Below are 19,368 nucleotides of genomic sequence, written 5' to 3' on the forward strand. Positions count from 1 at the left end.
AAGGAGATGGGACAGGGAAGCAAATTTAGAGAAACGTGGAGATAGAAAAGCAAGAGGAGAAACAATGGGAAGATACACTGAGGGTTAGTAAAGGTACAAAGTGGAGCAAGGATAAAATAAATTGGTAAACAAGTAAAGTTTAAACAAGATCACTGCATAATTTAGAATTAAAACATGGGGATAGAATAAAATAATGAGAGCGCAAACTGGACTCATTAAAGAAACAAGGCAAAAGCGATTTTGTGTCTCGCCCACTTATGAAAATAACCAGAAATATCGTGATTTGCGAGGGCACGCAACATAATTGTATCGAAACTTCATTGTGAAATGAATGGGATGGAATGACACTTGTCATAAGGGCCTTGCACGTAAACTTTAATGTTGACCTGAAAATGACCTTTGACCTTACCAGGTGACCTCTGACTGCAGCATAACATGCAGGTCCCCCAAGTCCATTTACCATCCAAGTTTGGTTGAAAAGTGACTTACGGTTGCGGAGTTAGGTGTCATAAGAGAGTCTTGCATGTAAACTTTAACGTTGACCTGAAAATGACCTTTGACCTTACCATGTGACCTCCAACTGCAGCATAACATGCAGGTCCCCCAAGTCCATCTACCATCCAAGTTTGGTTGAAAAGCGACTTAGGATTGTGGAGTTATGTGTCATAAGGTTTGTGACGGACGGACGGACGTCATTTGGGTCCCTAAGTCTCGCCTTCACCTCTGGTGGGCGAGACAAAAAGAAGGGCTTCTTTATGCACAATGTTTATTTTTATTTGTATGAGAACCAACCAAGAATAAATACATGCATTCAATAGGCTTAGAAACCTTAAAACCAAGAAAGGAACACAGCTTCATTTCTAAATGGCACAAACTTATGCTCCCACTTCAAACCATTCAGCATTTAGATATTGCGCAAATCAACCAGTTTCACAAGCAGATCAAATTCTATTAGCAAAGCAAAAGCCCTTTTTGGCAACATTTTATTTATTATCACAAATGTTGTTTGTTTTGTTCAAGAACACCACATGAAGATGACCATGTGAAAGCTTAACCCTAAAAGGACGGGGGGGGGGGGCATGATGGCCCCCCTCAATGCTTCACACAATATTTCCGAAATGCAAAAGATAGCACCGCAAAATTTGGTGACTTTTTTTAATGGCAGCAGAGATCAGAAGGGGGGGGGGGCATCATGCACCCTGCACCCCACCCCATCCTCAATACACCTCAAATAGCCCAGTCCTTTTAGGGTTAAAGCAAAATGGTCTACTGGTGAAAAAGACAAAGATGATATTGATGATGATGAAAATTATGATGATGTAAACATGAAGACAATAAATAGTACATGTATTTATGGCAACAACAATGATAATGATCAAAACAATAATGAATCTCACTACGGGAACTCAATTAGCTACCAGCTGCAAGCTGATCTTCCTCCAGGCCCTGCTAAGCTTAAGTTGTATCATCACCATTCTCCATTCTAATACACTATGTGCCTTGATTGAAGGTATGAGATGGCCATGAACTATACCCATGTTGTCTGTTCATGATATATGGTTATTATTATTTGTTTAGCATCACCCATGCCTGAGAGGAAAAAGGCAAACTGAATGATTATGACCTGATATAAATAATTTGGGATGTACAGGTGGACCACTACTCAAATGTTTCCCCTTACTCCTCTGTTCATATCCAAGGGATAATGTCCTATAATCATCATACTCACAGCAACCCATTTGTTTGATGTTTCAGCTGAATCTGAAGCAAGAAGAATAGGAGGTTTGATATTGTGATGTTCTATCCTGATCACATGATCTTGTTTACCTTGTTGTCCTAGTAAGAACACATTGTAGCCCATCAACGGTAACCGCTGGGCTTTTGATTGCTTGTCCTAAGAGAAAGCATAGTGTCAATACAAATCATCTTATTCTAAATCTAGTCTGAACATCATTAGATGCAAATATTTCATCGCTAGTCTAAGCAATTATATCTAGGGAAGATGTCATTTTGTATCAATGTTAATATGTAAAAAACATATTTTCATCTATTTGGACTCTGAAACAATAACAAGTATGAATACCAAATGCCAAATTGCATGTAGTTGGAATATGAATTTTGTGCATAGACTTTCTAGGGTAAATAGATAATAGTGATAAATGAATTTGAATCTTAAAGATGATCTGGCGCTGCTCAGAGGATGTCAGGCGTACGTTCAGTTGAACAAAATGAATTTTAAGAGGACTTCTACTTCTGATTTTTTTTCTATTTCAAATAATTAACATAGATTTTTCATTTGTTTATTTAAAATGAGTGTTCCGATAAAAACTTCTATGATTTGTTTTGAACGGTACATTAAGAGATCTAAGTTCCGTTTGTACATGTATGTAATCGTTGTCAAATCCTTCAGTTAGTTCCTTTATAACTACTTGTGAGAAACCAAATCAATAAAATGTGATGCATTTTAAACTATTTCCTTTGAAAAAAAAAATTCTCCAAATATTGTTAGAGCAATAATTTCTTTTCCTATCCATTGACTTTTTTTTTAGTGTGGGGGGGCTATATTAGTTTCCAGGATTTTTTACAAGCAATTTATAATGCTATACATGTATGTGTCGTATTTCAATCCTGAATCAAGCACTCATTGCATAGCATTTGAAAAGTAGGCCTATATTATAATTTTGTTTATTGTAAATACTTAAAAAACATAATGCTGAGTAATAAGACTAAAAGAACCTACTTTATATGATTTGTAGAGAAAGAGTTGTCCATCCCTCGCTATGCAGTAACGTTTTTCCCACTTGCCAACACTCTTAATTGTACTGAAATAGTTGTTTAGCATAAGAAGCCTATCGATAAGGTCAATGTCCTCTTCGTGTCTGTGGTCATTCTTGAACTCCTCCAGTTTGTCCACCTTTGGTTTCTTCTGCTTTTCTCTGAATATAACGATAATTGGTGTACTTTTATAAGTAGGTATGTAGTACCATTGATAAAATAATATACAGATCTTTCATTACAAATCTATGTTATCATACATACATGTATGATGTTAATTATGAAAAACAATTCAGTTTATTCAAGTTTTAAGTGAATCACTCAAATGGTGTACTGCAGTAACCATGGAACAATTTAATCTAATATAATAACCTTTATGACCCTGGAACTCAGAATTTGATACCCCAAACTGTGCAGGTAGTGGTCACCCCGACATGCAAACTTGGAGTAGATTTGAAGATGACCAATCAAACAGTTCTTTTGGTATCAGGAGAAGGAAACAGGCTGCTGAATTTGGAATAAGTCCCACCCATGCCTGCAATATACCAAGATGCTACTTACTGCTGAAGTTGTTCTACATCGATATCTTCAACATCTTCATATTCTGTGGAGTCACTGTTGAAATCCTCTTCGATTTGATAATCTAATTAAAAGGGTGGAAGAAAAAAAGTCACTTCTGATGATATTGCATCATTTCATAAATGGTGCAATTCTGTTGGGATTCCTCTTCAAAAATGAAAGTTAGCTTAGAGAATTGTATGTACTGTACATGTACTGCATATGAGGTGTTAATTTCAATATTCTTAGGTGAGGGCAAGGCCAATTTTCAAAATGACATATATCTTTAATACAGAATAAAAACGTCAATGAGAGGGGCATTAATATACAATGTAGCCAATCAACATGACATCCAAGGCCTTAGATTAATTCAAGCCCTGGTAAATCACTATTATTTGTTTGTCGTCACCTGTGACTTGGAGGCAGAAAGTGAACTGAATCACTGTGACTTGCATGTCTCTCCTCCTGATATACATGTAACTGATTGGGGGAATTCAGGTGGACCACTACACCGGGGTTTCCCCCTACTCTATGAGAATAGTGCAGAGGGTTCTTAACCAGCAAAGGTGGTGGCTCTCCTCTACATGGGAGATACACTGTATTAGATTAGATGACCTCAGTAACTCCCGTTGGTTGGAAGTATTAGGAATATGTGCGTTGTCAAAAGTCACAATTGCGTCTTTCGCGTGGGAATCCCGCAAACGGCCTTTCATTATCAATTCTCACACTTCATCTTAGACAAACAATAGAGAATGAATGAAAGCCAAAGACACAGGCCTGTATTCCGAGGTAGAGTTTAACTTTGACCATAGTCCAACTCTGTGTTAAAATTATGGAAAGCCAAACATGTCAAAATTTTGTTTACATTGTATGATTCTAATGTTCACTATTCTCTTTCCTAATTCTTTAATAGGGAAGGCACCTATCTTATTGATCCTTCCCAGGCAGTTGATGATTTGAGAGTCAAATGAGCTGATGCATTGAACCTCTACTGTTAGAGATTTATGTCACCATTGGCTATCCATAGTTAAAACACAACTTTAGACCAGAGTTTAAATTAAACCAGACTTCAGAATACAGGCCACAGAGCCTTTATAGCAGGATTCCTGCAAAATGACACGCACTGAAAAGGTACATCATCTTAGTCACCTAGTAAGATCATAGCTAAAAGTTCACTACTCTGTGGATTTCAAAGAGGTTGTGCTGAATCCCATATTCATTTTTATGCAGAATTACAGGATAAGAAATGAAAGATACTGGGTTAGATCTGCAAAACAATCTTTATAAAAATTATGGATATAAGTTTTTATAAGGTGCATAATTCTACACCAAACTTTTCTACACAATCCTACATGATCTTGCTTCTTTCGTCATGCATCATACTCTGATTCAGGGGAGTGTTTCATCAACATTTTTGTCAGACAAGTTGTTAGATCTGACAATTTTCCTTGATCCCGGTTGGTCGAGAGGCACTGTTACTATGGCAACTGTCGGATAAAACAGGACTTGTCAGATAAAACATCCAACAAATCCCTTCATGAAATGCTCCCTAGGTTACAATCTAAAGCTTATATTTTTCAAAATTTGCTACATATATTGTCTTACTTTGAATCATCAAGCATCACAACAAACAACTTTAGGATGTTTCTTACCAGTCTTTTCTCCTTTTTGTGAGAATACAAACGTATTACCACTCCCTTCATCACTGCATGACCCAGGTGGCATCGACCCCTGAAAGATTGATATGAGAAACTTGATATATGCAGGTCAAGAAATGAATGAATTGATTGCTAAGTAGTCAAATACAGTATAACAGTTATTAATGCAAAACCAGAATACAGTACATCTCACATTATATTTAAAATGTTTGTCTATAGAGACAACATATCAAAAGAGATACATAGTAATTCAACTTGAGATACATGTCAAGAACTGAATGAATAATCTCAGCTGAGTGGTCATATACAACAGCTGCTGGTGCTATATGAGGATATCTCTCACTTCTAAAAAAGTACTTTTCAAAGAAGACATATTAAAAGCTTGGGAGTAATGTACATAAAACTTTATAAATAGGGTGTTATCCTTTTCTTCCACTGCAATTGAATCGATTAATTACTCCTTAAAAGTTTGAAATAAAAGGCCAAAAGTTTTTTTTTTTCATTTTCTTTACAGATTATCTTTTCTCTTTTAATTCAAGGCTCACTCCAGTGTGATGTGTGCTTTATTGTCCAAGATGGTAGATCTGATAACGTTCCATGAAATCTGACTAAAAATAGTATTCAATAAAATCTGTATCTCATTGGTGAAATTCCAAACAAGGCCTCATATTTTGGCAGGTAGGAGAATAGTCTTTCTTAAAGAAAATAATCTAGCAGCTCTAAGTTCTATTCTAGCTTAGTATTCTATATATTAAAAATTACCTAGTACTAACTTATATTTTGAGAATACTTTGTGAGTAACTTTACTTTCACACTGAGAAATTCCTAGTATTTTCTGATCTAAAGAAAATTCCCAATCACAAAGTACATATATGTGATAACGTGGGTATAAAAAGTGCCTTATTGAATTTATAAATACTTTGTGTGTATATATGTTCAAGGGCTTTAACAATTTAAAATATTGCTTTTTTATAGCTACATCAATCATTAAAGAAATATACATGGAACACTTACCAATGTAGGTGGAATATCCTCAATATAAACAAATTCAAAACTATCATCCAAATCCATTCCAGCTGAATTTCTTTTCTCAATTCAAATTCCAAAAATAAAACAAATATTGTGCACTTCGCTCTGAAAATCTTAAGTATACACTGTCAGCTGCAACCACAATGTAAATGTATAGTCCATTGTACATTAAATGAAGGAGAATAAACATGTAGTAGTATTTTGTTTTGCAAATCTCCAATGTTCAGCAGCCATAAAGCAGTGAATTACTTATTTCAATTACTGAATTTCCCTATGTTAATTAGGATTCATACCAAAACAGAGGGAATTTATAGAACAAAATTAGCCAAGAAAGTAGCCTGATGTAATGTTTCAATTCCTGATTCAACAAAAGATTGTGAAGTAATTAACAGTATTACATGCAAACGGTCAAGTAATCATTTCCTTCCCTACAGATAGAGATAATTCATTTCCACCCTATCAATCTATTTATATGATCATGTCCCCCATCCCCCCCCCCCCCCCCGATCCAGATGCCACTGTGCCTGTATCTATAGGTCATGCACTGTTTGGGGATCGGAAATAACAACAATATAACCACCCCTGGGCCCTGGCACATCTCTACTTCTCCTAATCTCCCTTCTCTTGTAATAATTTATTCATATGTAGGTTTACAATTATTCAGTAAAACTACCTCAAGAAGAAAATAACTGATTCAGTGAAAAATTGATGAATACCTTAATGTCACTCCCCCTCACTACAATGTGTATGCTACAAATGGGTACAGGAAATGCACACTGAATCATACACTGCTATTATTAATTTATAATCCTACATTACAAAATGTAGAGGTCTGGTGTACTGTTGGGAGGGCAAACGTGAGATATATAAACCCAATCAATACAAAGAACAGGTATTTCATATATATTTGGATACACCTTTTCAGGTTGAAATCAAGGGTTTTGCCAGGCATTTTATATGCAAAAAATAAGAATTGATAATTGCAGTAAACTAAGATAGATTGGTAACATATTGTGTCATCTCCACACACTTCATTGAATTAAGAGCAGGAACGCACTCAAATTTGAAGAAGAAACATTGAAAGAAATATATACATATAGATTTATACATTTCTTGAATCAGCTATTTCAAAGCTAATATTAGGAGTGGGCTATAAATGGGTGATTTTTGGTTTTACTGTGGCAACAGTTTTTTTTAATTCCTTTTACCTTATCTCAACATGAAATGACAATATTTTTTGTCTCGGGTCCGAGAAAAAAGTGTGCCGGGCCAAAATCCAAAATGGCCGCCAAAACCTCCCAAAATCACATTTTTGGCCACAACTTCTCTATTTGGTGGTCTTTTTCTCTGGTTTTGGTGTCTATTCATACGTTTTTGGGGGCAGGCAATTTGTTTTTCCTAAAGTTAGTATTTTTAAACCATTATGTGTAGAGTTAAAAGGTGATTTTACTTAAATTTACAAATTTTTGAAGCCTTTTTTCAGTCAAAAAGTAGGTTTCATCGTCTTGTGGTTCTTGGATATTAGACGATACCAGTTGAACAGTACAGTAAGCAGCTTCATTTAGCTATATTGCATTTATTCCTCTTAATTGGGGTTTACGGATATTTGGGAAATATATCTTATCAAATAAAAGAAAATGTAATTTATCCATAGGGGCTATGCGATGTACTGTACATACTACAGGGACACTGCATACATCCATGCATTGACCACCATGACATATAACAAGGCCTGTATATAAACTATATAGTGTCATAAAAATGAGCATCTGAGGTTTACATGTAGAATTAGATTGTGAATTTGACTGCTTGTCAGCTGATGTACATGATCTAACCTGATGTAACATAAATTGCACATAAACATCATATATGTACATCACAATTTTAGCAATTTCTACTTCATTTGGAGTTTGGTTTTTTTTTTTTACCTGGTTGTGGTGTCTAACCCTATGTTATATGTCAGGTAAATACCATGGTAATGCTGATCAACAGCCAATCATAATCAAGGATTCCATGCAAGTTACCATTGGATGGCAAAGTTACCATAATGGTAAATTTTATGCAACGGGCCCAGAATAGCTACAGTGTAAATGTCATTATGTGGGGTTCACTATAATCCATTGTTAAACCTCTCTTCGCCCCCTGAATGAGCATATTTGACAAAAGATGTCTTCAATTTCTGAGACAAAACATATCTTCAGTTTCTGAGGCATCTAATTTTAAACCTTAGAGCTCATCTCTATGACACTATAGTTTATATACAATATGTCATGGTGGTCTATGCAGGGACATACATGTATGTGTATGCGGTGCAGTATGTACAGTATACTGTATATAAACCCCTATGGATAATTGACATTTTTTTATATTTATACTTTTATAGATATATTTCGCAAATATCCGTAAAACCCAAAGTAGAGGAATAAAAGCAATATAGCTATTTGCAACTGCTTGCAATTGTGGAGCTCGCATCGTCTAAAATGCAAGAACCACAAGACGATGAAACCCCCTTTTTGACTGAAAAGGGGGTCTAAAACTTGGTAAATTTAGGTAAAATCACCTTTTAACTCTACAAATAATGGTTTAAAAGTACTAATATTAGGAAAAACAAATTGCCTGCTCCCAAAAACATATGAATATACACCAAAACCAGAGAAAAGAGCCACCTAATAAAGAAGTAGTGGCCAAAACTGCGATTTTGGGGGGTTTTGGCGGCCATTTTGGATTTTTGCCCAGCACACTTTTTTCTCGGACCCTAAGCAAAAAATATTGTCATTTTATGTTGAGATACATTACAAGGAATAAATAAAAACTGTTGCCATATTAAAATGACCAAAAAAGTATTTTTGACCCACGTATAGCCCACTCCTACTAATATACAAATAGCAAATCTACCTGCAGCTTGTTGCTTTTGGAAATATTGAGAATTTGAAATGCCAAGTAAAAAGGAAATTAGGAGAAGAGTAAATGCTTTGCAAACTGTGCGGCTGGTTCTCGATTGCTTCGCTTTGTTTCGGGATATGATAAAGAAAGTAAACACAGCATTCAAAACAGGTCAAACAGCACTTTGCTATTCCCACTGCATCCTCTAATTCTTAGGATAAGCGTGCCTATTTACCGATGTTGCTAGCTTTTAGAGAAGTCAAAATGATTGGCAATGATTTAGAATTTGATATCAAAACTAAATACAAACTCACTATCATGTTTTAAGTATGAATTTCATGGAGAGCAGCTAAGAAAAACAAGTTTTGGCAGATTATGCTGGTGAAAAGAATTAATCATTTCCCAAATTAATCCAAAGTGTTATTTTATTTTTTTTACAGATGTACAAGTCATGTACCATCAATACTGATTATGGACACCAGGATGTCCCTTATCAAAATTCTGGAAAATATGAAATGCCATCCCCAAAACAACAATGAACAACCAGGGAATATTTTCTGATCAAAAGTAATGAGCTAAATTTGCTAATCTGAAATAATAATTCTTCATATTGTCAAATATGAAGTTGTAAATTCAAATAAAAGACACAATTAATTTCTCTGGCACCATGTTTTTTTTTGGTCTGGTTTATTTCACAGTTACACTTAAAGACTATGTAGTGTGCACACTTCATGTTTGAGTAAACCCAAAATCAAACCTTCTTTTCTCCTTAGTCTTTGAAGCTCTCACATGATATCATCTACATTCCATTAAGTACAGGGTGTACCTGTGTGAGTTATTGTTGATTTAATTATCACACTATATTTACCATTTCAAAGCTTGGAATGTGTCTTTTCTAGCTCAATACAAATCTTGACAATCATTTAGGGCAATTTATTGTTAGTTTGGGGGTGGCAGGTCACACATATATAAAAGGAATGTTCATCATGGGTTGCAGTTCTTAAAAAAAAATCTACAAACCCTTCCTGATTCTTGATCATCTGGATCTTCATAGAAGTCTTCTCTTTCATCTATTATTCTCTTGATTGGTGGTCTGCTAATGGTTGGTGGTAACGCTGGAGGTTCATCTTGTACTGGTATCTCATAGGTATCTTCTGGAAGACTTTTGGAAAGGATAGACAATGAGGGGGTATTTCATGAAGCTCTTTGTAATGTGACACAAATCATTACAAAGTCATTTCAAGGCTGTTAAACCATTGTATGTAAAAATGAACATCATGAGGAGAGCCTAATTTTAGAATTATGACATAAAGTGGCAATATATTTTTGCTAGAGATTGTTCTCTGCAAGAGCGAGGAGGCTGTTTTCAGACAATATGATGCTGCGACTATTTACATACATTTATAAATAAAAAAATGACTATATCTGAGCTGCCAAAACAATTTTTATGTCGAAACAAAGTCAGTTTTACAATCAAAATGTACTCATTTTTTTCATATCAATGTTTTGATGGAGTGGATCTTGCCAAGAAGTGTAAGCCTCTTTGAAATCAATCACATGAAACCATGAAAAATAATGAAGAAAATTTGAAGGGTAAGAGTGTAGGCGTTAAACTGAACAAAACAACAATTTTTGTTCAACATTCCATCACTTTGCCAAGCTCTGTTACAAAATGGTCATATGTTCTTTATAGCACCTGTTGTTGAAGTATGATACCATTGTATATACAAGTTTATTATATTTTTTAGACAAAAAAACAATGAAAAGGTTAAATCACAATAAAATACTTACTCTCCAATTGTTGTGTTTTGGTATTGATTCTGAAAAACAAGGGATAAAAATGACTTGTAACTTGCACCTTACCACAATATTTACAGTTTGGTAAGAAAAATATTTTTAGCAGATTAACAGTTAGCATCAAGTTCATCAGCTGATGAGTTTGCTGAGAACTAATATTAATTCATTAAACATTTACAAAATTGAATGAATGTGAGATGTTAAAGGACAAGTCCACCCCACCAAAAATTTGATTTGAATGAAAAGAGAAAAATCCAACAAGCATAACACTGAAAAAAAATCATCAAAATCGGATGTAAAATAAGAAATTTATAACATTTAAAGTTTCACTTAATTTCACAAAACAGTTATATGCACATCCCAGTCAGTATGCAAATGAGGGAACTGATGACATCACTCACTCACTATTTCTTTTGTATTTTATTTTATCATTATATTATATTCTCCCTGAACATGTGGAATTACCATTATTTAATGTTTTGTGGTTCAGTCAAGTTGGTCCTTATAGTCAAATCTGTACAAAAATGAAATATTGTATAATTCAAACAATCAAAAATAAAAGAAATAGTGAGTGAGGGACATCATCGATTCTCTCATTTGCAAGTGACTAAATTGTGCATATAACTATTTTGTGAAAAATAAGCGAAACTTTACAATGTCGTAACTTTCTTATTTTACATCCGATTTGAAGAAACTTTTAGCATTATGCTTGTCTGATTTTTCTCTATTGATTCAAATTAACATTCCTCTGAGGTGGACTTGACCTTCAATATATTTTTTTCATCATTACCATTATAATCATTCTTATAATAATTATAATTAATAGCACTTTCATGTTTCTCTCATAATTATGTGTATTGGCCATATGAAGATGTTTGAAATGATTTCATATTGGATGCCTTCAACTTATACATGTACAGAAGCTACACCAACATGTACATCTTCAGTTGGTAAATTACCTGAAGAATATGCATCTCCTTTTTTTAATAAAAAACATAATATGAACACATATTCCCATACATAATGATTAGATAAAGTTGAAGGTGATCAGGGTGGGGGTGATTCAACTATTTATGTCAAAAGAATACTGATTTACCGGTGCATCGACAGATTTGCTATTCCTCCACGCTTCTTCTCTCAGCTTTGCAATATCTATTGTAAGCCCTTTGCTTCCTGATGTAGCAGCTGCAAAAAGAGATGGAAAACAAAAGTGAGATGAAGGAATAATAAATATTAAGTAAAGCAGATGAGCAAATACAAATCATGTTTGTGTAGCTACATATATAAATTATCACAATTGGTCAAAATTGATTTTACAAATTAAAGATATATTTTAACAGGAAATAATTATATTATTTTTCAACACTTTAACAATTTACTCAAAAGTCACTTTATTTTATGGAACAGTACAATTAGCTAACAAAAGTACAACCAATGGAAAGAATCAAAGCTTTTCTGAACAAAAGAATGGAAAGAAAGACTATAAAAGGATATTGGAAAGAGAAAGTGATAGCGTGCAGGTACTCTACCAATTAAAATAAGGAATTCAATTGCACAATACATGCCAGAATCACACGTTTCCTCTACTGACCATATAGTGACTCAATAGGGCCGTCTGCACCACCCCGAGTTTTGAAATTAGCGCGCTATTTCTGATCCGGCAAATTATCCCGATCTGAAAAATCTCGAGATTGCAATCCCAAGTCAACTCAGGTTTATTTGCCAAATAGCACGCTATTTTACGAATTATCGCGCTAATTCGTAGGTGCAGACGCACTCGGGATTATTTATTCACGGCGTCAGACCATAATGCATCGATGTCTCGCTCAAGCAGGAATCGCTCTTCTTGCGATGGTGGAGACGGGGTTTCTTGAATCTCGAGATTAATCGCGAAGAGGGCCGATCGGGCTAAAATCTCAAGATTGAGCAAACTCGGGATGGTGCAGCACCGCCTATTGATTGCATATCGCGGGAAGTTTAATCAAAAGCGCGGGCCATTGAAACTCCAAGATCCGAAAGTGCGCATGCTCGGAATATCGGGCCTGTTGCCTCGCTCGAGCAGGAATCGCTCTTCTTGCGATGGTGGAGACGGGGTTTCCTGAATCTCGAGATTAATCGCGAAGAGGGCCGATCAGGCTAAAATCTCGAGATTGAGCAAACTCGGGATGGTGCAGCACCGCCTACTAGTACCATAGACCTAGTAGGTCCATGATAGTACATAAGCTAAGCGGTTGTAAAGTTTGTAAACCACTTGAAAAGAAAGAGTGAAATTGAATCATTCAAATGTCTTTATAAACCAGTCATTTTATTCATGGAAATCTTAATTTAACGAGCTGTTAAATTGTATTTCCTCATGAAAATAGCAGTGGAAAATCAAATTATAAACAGGGTTTAAACAGAAAATGTGCATGAGGGAGAAGTGAAGCAGGGGGGGTGAAAAGATTGATGCTATGTTTAAAATTATAAATCCAATAGCAACTAATTTGAACTCTTTTGGAAATTAATGACTATTGATTTTTTTCTTTTACAAATGTAGGGGGGGGGGAGTATTCTCCAAGTAGCCGAAGTGTATTTTTCCATTGATAAGAAATGACTAGTTTAATAAAGTTGTTATGGTAACAGTAACAATTATACTAAATATGGCTAATTATAGGGTTTTGTACTGCTCTAGGAAAAAAAGAACATCATTGTCGAGACAGAAAATTATATAATACAGATTTGGATGCTTGCTGCAATCCATGAATGTTACCAAGCACAAATTTTGTTTTCTAATATGAATTAATCAGTGCTCAGTCAAATGAAAAACATTAAGAGGGAATGAGGGGCTCAGAATCAGCATGCCCACATCAAACTTTAAAAAAGTTTTATTCTGCATCAAAAATGCTACTGTCATCCACCCCTCCACTCTCCCTTCTCCAGGTGATAAAATGTATGCAAGACTGTATGTCTATTAAAAGTGTTTGATAGATAAACATGTCTCTTTAAAATACAATCAAGTTTCAACACCATATCCATTAACCTATAAACTTTTGGAGGAAACACAACACAAAACAGCCTAAAACAAAATACATGCAGAGGATCTGCTTGAGCAGGGTTGGTAAATGAGCTAACCACCAATATCCTAATTAAATTTGTCAGTATTCATGAGCAGTTATGGGATTAGTCCCAACTTATTTCCTAATTGACATATTTACCTATCAATTTGTAAAGCTTGCATGTTTTATGACATACCTGTTATAATAAACCTATGGGGGACTGTTTTTTTTGTTATAGCTACTGATGTACATTGCAATGCAGAACTGTTTCTCAAGTCCATTTGAACAGCATGAGGTGAAATACAATAATTAGGTTCTTAATTTATTTTCAAATAATACTCACTGGTAGTAGGCTTGTTACTGTTATAAACCGTTTTTTCTCTCCCTCTGTTTTTATTTCATTTCAATACAATTACTTGCATTGGAATGATACTTTACTTAAAACCACATTTTGGAACTTATTATTCAAATTCTGCTTTATTGAAACATGAACCAACAAGTGGGTCTTGTACAATCCAAGCCCAAGTTGCTTAATTATGTCATAATATACAAGGTTCCATTCAGCTCCTGGTAGTCTTACAATTCTGTCCATTAAATAAGAGAGCTTGATCAATCCACAAGCTATCATATTTCAGCTAAGTGGAAATTACAAACTACACAACACCCCTGGCCATATGCCAATATTTTACCCTTTTAACCTTCATTTTCCCATTTTCCCCAGCACAACCACAATACAAGTACATGTACCTGGATAATTTTATTTCTTAATTATCAAAAAGATGCACTTCCCTTCTCACTTGGGAACCTTTTCCTTCCTCCTTTACCCTCATTCTAGTTTTTTCATCACCTGTTCCTGTAATTGTATTTTGTATTTCATATTAGATTATCTTCAATATTGACTTTGTGAGTTGATACAGGGAATCGGATGATTGATGTAAACTAAAAGGAAACACTATCATTGTGTCAGTAGCCATCATGAATGATTTTATGATAATCATTCACCATGACAAGAGGAAATCCAAATGTTGCGTCATTGACACAACATTTGCTATGTAAATGAACATTCATCAAAATAACAACATCAATAGTTAGATTTAGTGATTAATCACTGAAAATATACCCCTCCACAACTAAGAAAGGAGAAAAACATAAAAACATAGAGCTGTATATATACAAACTCAAAACAAACAAGAACTCACACATCAATACACATCTATACACAAGCAAAATTAAGAACAAACAAAATTTGCCATTCTTGAAAATTAATGCCAGAAATAATTCCAACTTTGGAAAACCAAACAAACCCAACAGACAATCCTATTACCCACAGTGAGTATTCAAACATATATGGTTCATTGACACAGGGCAAACGTGAACACATAGCTTCAAGGTTGCAAGTTACACTCAAAAAATTGTTTTCCCTTGTCATATTGGCTTCATTTACACTCTAATGCAATTCTGAACCTATGTCTTGTGATGTACGATAAGCTGTCATCACCGATGCATCCAATGAACCCAAACCACCATTCTCAGTCCATCCTTCCAGTTCATTGACACACTCATAGTAAGTTAAGACTAAAGCCGTCACATGTTTCCATGTGAGCCTTGCATGTAACTTGCGGGTAACTAGTTTTGCTACCCGCAAGTTGCCCGCAGGTCTCTCGCATTGACAGTATCTTGCACGTATCTCACACGCAGTTGCCCACAGAAGTGCACGCAAGTCTGATATGAACAAAGAAGAGTTTTGAACATGCTCAAAACTTTGCTGCGGGTGAATTTTGGGAGATCACCCACAAGGCCCCGGGGGAGGGGGGGGGGGCAGTCAAATGTATTGCTGTACACACGCGTGACCAAATTATTTCCAAACATCCCCTAAACAAGTTTTTTCTGTGTGCAAAATAACCCCCTAAACAAGTTTTTGCAGGCTTTATTTACACAATTTGGACCCGAAACAAATTGTCGCCAAAATATGACCTCCGGGGAAAAAGCTTGGAGAAAAAACAAACCCTAAACACGTTTGGCTAGTCTTTAAAAAAAAAGCTTTGGGGGAAAAAACATACCCTAAATACGTTTGACACCGCGATTGACCATTGACCAGTCTTTCCAAACCACCCTTTTTCTTGAAAATCTGTGTTTTTGATACCCTTAACGAGTCCATGCGCGGACCGCGTCCAAAACTAAAAACCCTTTGAACGCGTTTTTTTGTCACGCGTGTGTACAGCAATATATTTGACTGCCCCCCCCCCCCCCCCCCCCCCGGGCACAAGGCTTGCATGGACTGCTGATGTGACAGGGCCTTTTGACTCAACTCTTGGTGGCAAGAGGCATTTAAAAAAGATACATTGAGGTAAAAGTCTCTTTTTTACCATGTAATTTCTAATAAGGAGCAGAATACTAGTAAACCACCTACATTGCAATGAGAGAGTGATGAAAGATCACACCCACTTTAATAATTTCAAACTCATTTTCATGGAGGTTCTCCCAAGGGATTTTTCATAAGGTTATGATTGAATTACATATCTCAGGCCAGAAAATCTCTAAATCCGTGGCTTAGGTGTGCTTTCAATGAAATGGCTAGATTTCATTGCTTCCTAAACCCTGACTGGTAATGAACTCGACAGGGAAGGAAATGTATCTAATTTGATAGATTAATGATTTAAAGTAGGTGAACTTATTTTCTCAAGTTCAGCGTGAGTGTAATAATCATACAAACTTCATTTTTATACACGGTTGCTGTAATTTCTGTTGGACTTTTTAAAAATCATTTAAGTTTGTCAGATATGACAGCAAGGAAACAAAGTAGCACAGTATGTCAAGACTTATTACAGGAAATTCCAAGTACATCCTTCTTCGCTCATTCAAATTAAGCAGTTGTTGTGGTGCATGTATAATATGCAACAAAAGTTACCAAATATGGAAAAATTTAATCATTTTTAGAAGAACTTGTTGATTATTCATTACTTTTAACCAAAAGATAATTGAGCATATGCTATAGCCTACATCTAAGCTCTTCCTTTTAGCTGGCAACAGAATCTAAATACTGTTTGCCAGTGTGATCCAAATGTAGTGCATGCGACATATTTTTATTTTTTGTAATGATAAATCATAGTTACCTTCTGACCTTTGCGTCTCTTCTTCAGAATCTGTAAAATCATCACTATCCTCATCTTTAGTATGCCCATTTTCTTTGATAATTTCACTGTGCTTTCCATTTTCCAAATTATTCCTCTCAGCCTCAGCCTCTTCTTCATCTTCTTCTGGAACTTCCTCCCTGACAATGACCTTCTGACCTTTCTTTGATCTTTTCCTTCCACTAAAAACTCTCTGGAATTCTTTTACAACCACATCTTGTCCAAATGTGACAGTTTTCCGTTTCTCAAGTTCTTCTTCCTCAGCAATGGGTCCACCATTGATCTGCTTATCTGGTTTGAGATTTCCATGACTATGCCTATCTACTTTGTTATTATTGCTGTTCATGAAGACACCCTTGATGCTCTTTGCTAGACTACCACTTCCTCGTCGTACACCACCTTTGGAGTTCCCTACGGAAGGAACCCCTCCACCATCTCCATCTGCTCCACTGTTATCCTCCCCTGGTTCCAATATTCCATTTTCAACTTCCTGGTGGCAATGCTCGCAGGAACCTTCCTTCTCCTCAAGGACAATCTTTAGTTTCTCATCGATAGAGTTCACCTTCTTCCGTAGTTCCACCATCTCTATCCTGGTATTGTCCAGCTTGTTGTTGATATGCCATTTCATCTGCTCTAGGAAGTCCTTGAGCTCCTCGTTGCTCACTGCCGACATTGATCCGACAGAGGTCATCGATGTCGTAGATAGCTTTCCAGAGAGGCTGGTTCTGTGAGGGACATCCTCAGAATCAGGGTCTGCATTGTTGTTTTCTGATAGGCATGCCTGAAACTCAGCATACTCTTTTGCAGGTTTTGACAAACATAACAATCCTTCCATCTTGGTTGAGGATATGAGGGTACAAAGAGTATAGGCTTCCAGTGAAGAACTTCAAAGTAAATAGACTATCTTCAATGAAAATGTTGAGAAAGCACCTCCAGCATTAAGGCAATATTGTTGAACAAAAACATTTGGCTAATGTTATGGGTTAACTGAATGTTTACCTAAATTGTACATTCATGACAAACATTCCAGTCTCTTTCATCGCTCTTCCGTATCAACTTCTAAGGAGGAATAAATGCTGCAGTCATGCAGTAAAATGGTTTACCTGAAATCCTTATTTTGTTCACATACATGTACTCCTGGGAGCATGTTTTAACTTCTAAATCTTTGTCACTTATTCAACTGATTACAGCTTTAGGTCTTTCCAAATTTCACCGGCAAGCAACTTTCACAAATCTTCTGATATATCCACAGAGATTTCAACTTGCCATCAGAAATTAACAATTTGCTAAGCTTTCCATTTCCCAGTGCGTCAGAGGCACAGTCATAGGTCACAACTTAAGCCAAGACATTCCAAATCTCTTTAATTAGTCCATGTCACCTTGCAGTCGGATCAAAAGTTTCTTGAGGAACATACCCTCTCCACATCCTTGATTGCTAATACACAAATCAGTCACGTCAAACCCCTTAGATCCCACACACTGATGTCTGCGTGGTTCTAGCAAAACTAATCAGGAAAAAAAATAATGATGAAATGCTTGAGCGCTGCTCATCGGAAACATCATTAGAAATCACTCATGTGAGCCTCACTGAGTCTTGATGATTAGGCTTAAGTTCACTGATGAGGCAGAAGGAGGAGAAAGATTTGCAAAATAAGTGATGTCAACATGACAGACCTATGAAAATGCTAAGGAATTTATGTGACAACTGTCGCAGCTTCAAGCAATGGGCATATGAAATCCTTGGAGATGCCAAAAACAATGCATTAAACTTTGATCAGATGTAATTGAACAGACAATCAGAGCCGCATTTACAAGGAAAAAAAGGATAAGGTATAAATTAAAAACTACATGTAATTAAATGCCCCATATGGTTACATATTCAAAGCCCTATCATAAATCAAAATGACCCTCTAGTTCAATCAAGAATGGTATAATACCCCTTTCATAAACCCATCCTCCAATTATTCGCCTAAGAGTAATGCGGATAATTCAATAAAAATTGCATTCACAAACTCCGAAAATAATCCGCACTATTTTTTACGAGCGCCCGACCTGAAAAAGGCGGATAATTGTCATGGCAACTGCACACACCCCCTCCGATGGGGTTGTGTTGGAAAAGGGTGACCTTGTGACGACACCATGGCAATTATCCGCATTACTTTGGAAATGCGTTCATAAAGTCAAAATCTGGTCCCGATGCCGCTATGCGGATAATTGCAGCATCGAAATAATGCGGATAACTCTGGTCCCGCTCCGATTTTACGACCAAATTATGCGGATATTATCCGCATAATTGGGTTTATGAAAGGGGTATAAAACATGGAGTAAATCTTGGAACATCCCCATAAGAGAATTAACCTCAAATACGGTCATAATGTACGTAACAACTTTCAATTTTCACATCAAGAGATTATCATAACTGAAGGGTAGATCTCTGGCTCTACTTCCAGTCCTAGGTCTAGCAAGCAATCAGAAAGAAAAATAAATTGTGCAATTATACTC

At 35.9% G+C, this 19,368-nt stretch overlaps 1 protein-coding gene across 1 annotated transcript in view; it reads right to left on the reverse strand.

The window, feature by feature from the left end:
• Positions 1 to 19,368, reverse strand: part of LOC129276812 (actin filament-associated protein 1-like 2) — a 67,047-nt gene that overhangs the window by 37,992 nt on the left and 9,687 nt on the right. The window contains exons 2-9 of the mRNA XM_064109655.1: positions 16,849 to 17,942; positions 11,797 to 11,885; positions 10,695 to 10,723; positions 9,924 to 10,065; positions 4,986 to 5,064; positions 3,337 to 3,418; positions 2,741 to 2,936; positions 1,730 to 1,894 (exon numbers count right to left, since the gene is read on the reverse strand). Of these exons, the coding sequence (XP_063965725.1) occupies positions 1,730 to 1,894; positions 2,741 to 2,936; positions 3,337 to 3,418; positions 4,986 to 5,064; positions 9,924 to 10,065; positions 10,695 to 10,723; positions 11,797 to 11,885; positions 16,849 to 17,701 (1,635 nt within the window). The 5' untranslated portion in view covers positions 17,702 to 17,942. The remainder of the gene's footprint in view (positions 1 to 1,729; positions 1,895 to 2,740; positions 2,937 to 3,336; positions 3,419 to 4,985; positions 5,065 to 9,923; positions 10,066 to 10,694; positions 10,724 to 11,796; positions 11,886 to 16,848; positions 17,943 to 19,368) is intronic.

This window comes from Lytechinus pictus, chromosome 14 (genome assembly GCF_037042905.1).
Source record: "Lytechinus pictus isolate F3 Inbred chromosome 14, Lp3.0, whole genome shotgun sequence".
In the NCBI taxonomy this organism is placed as follows: Eukaryota; Metazoa; Echinodermata; class Echinoidea; order Temnopleuroida; family Toxopneustidae; genus Lytechinus; species Lytechinus pictus.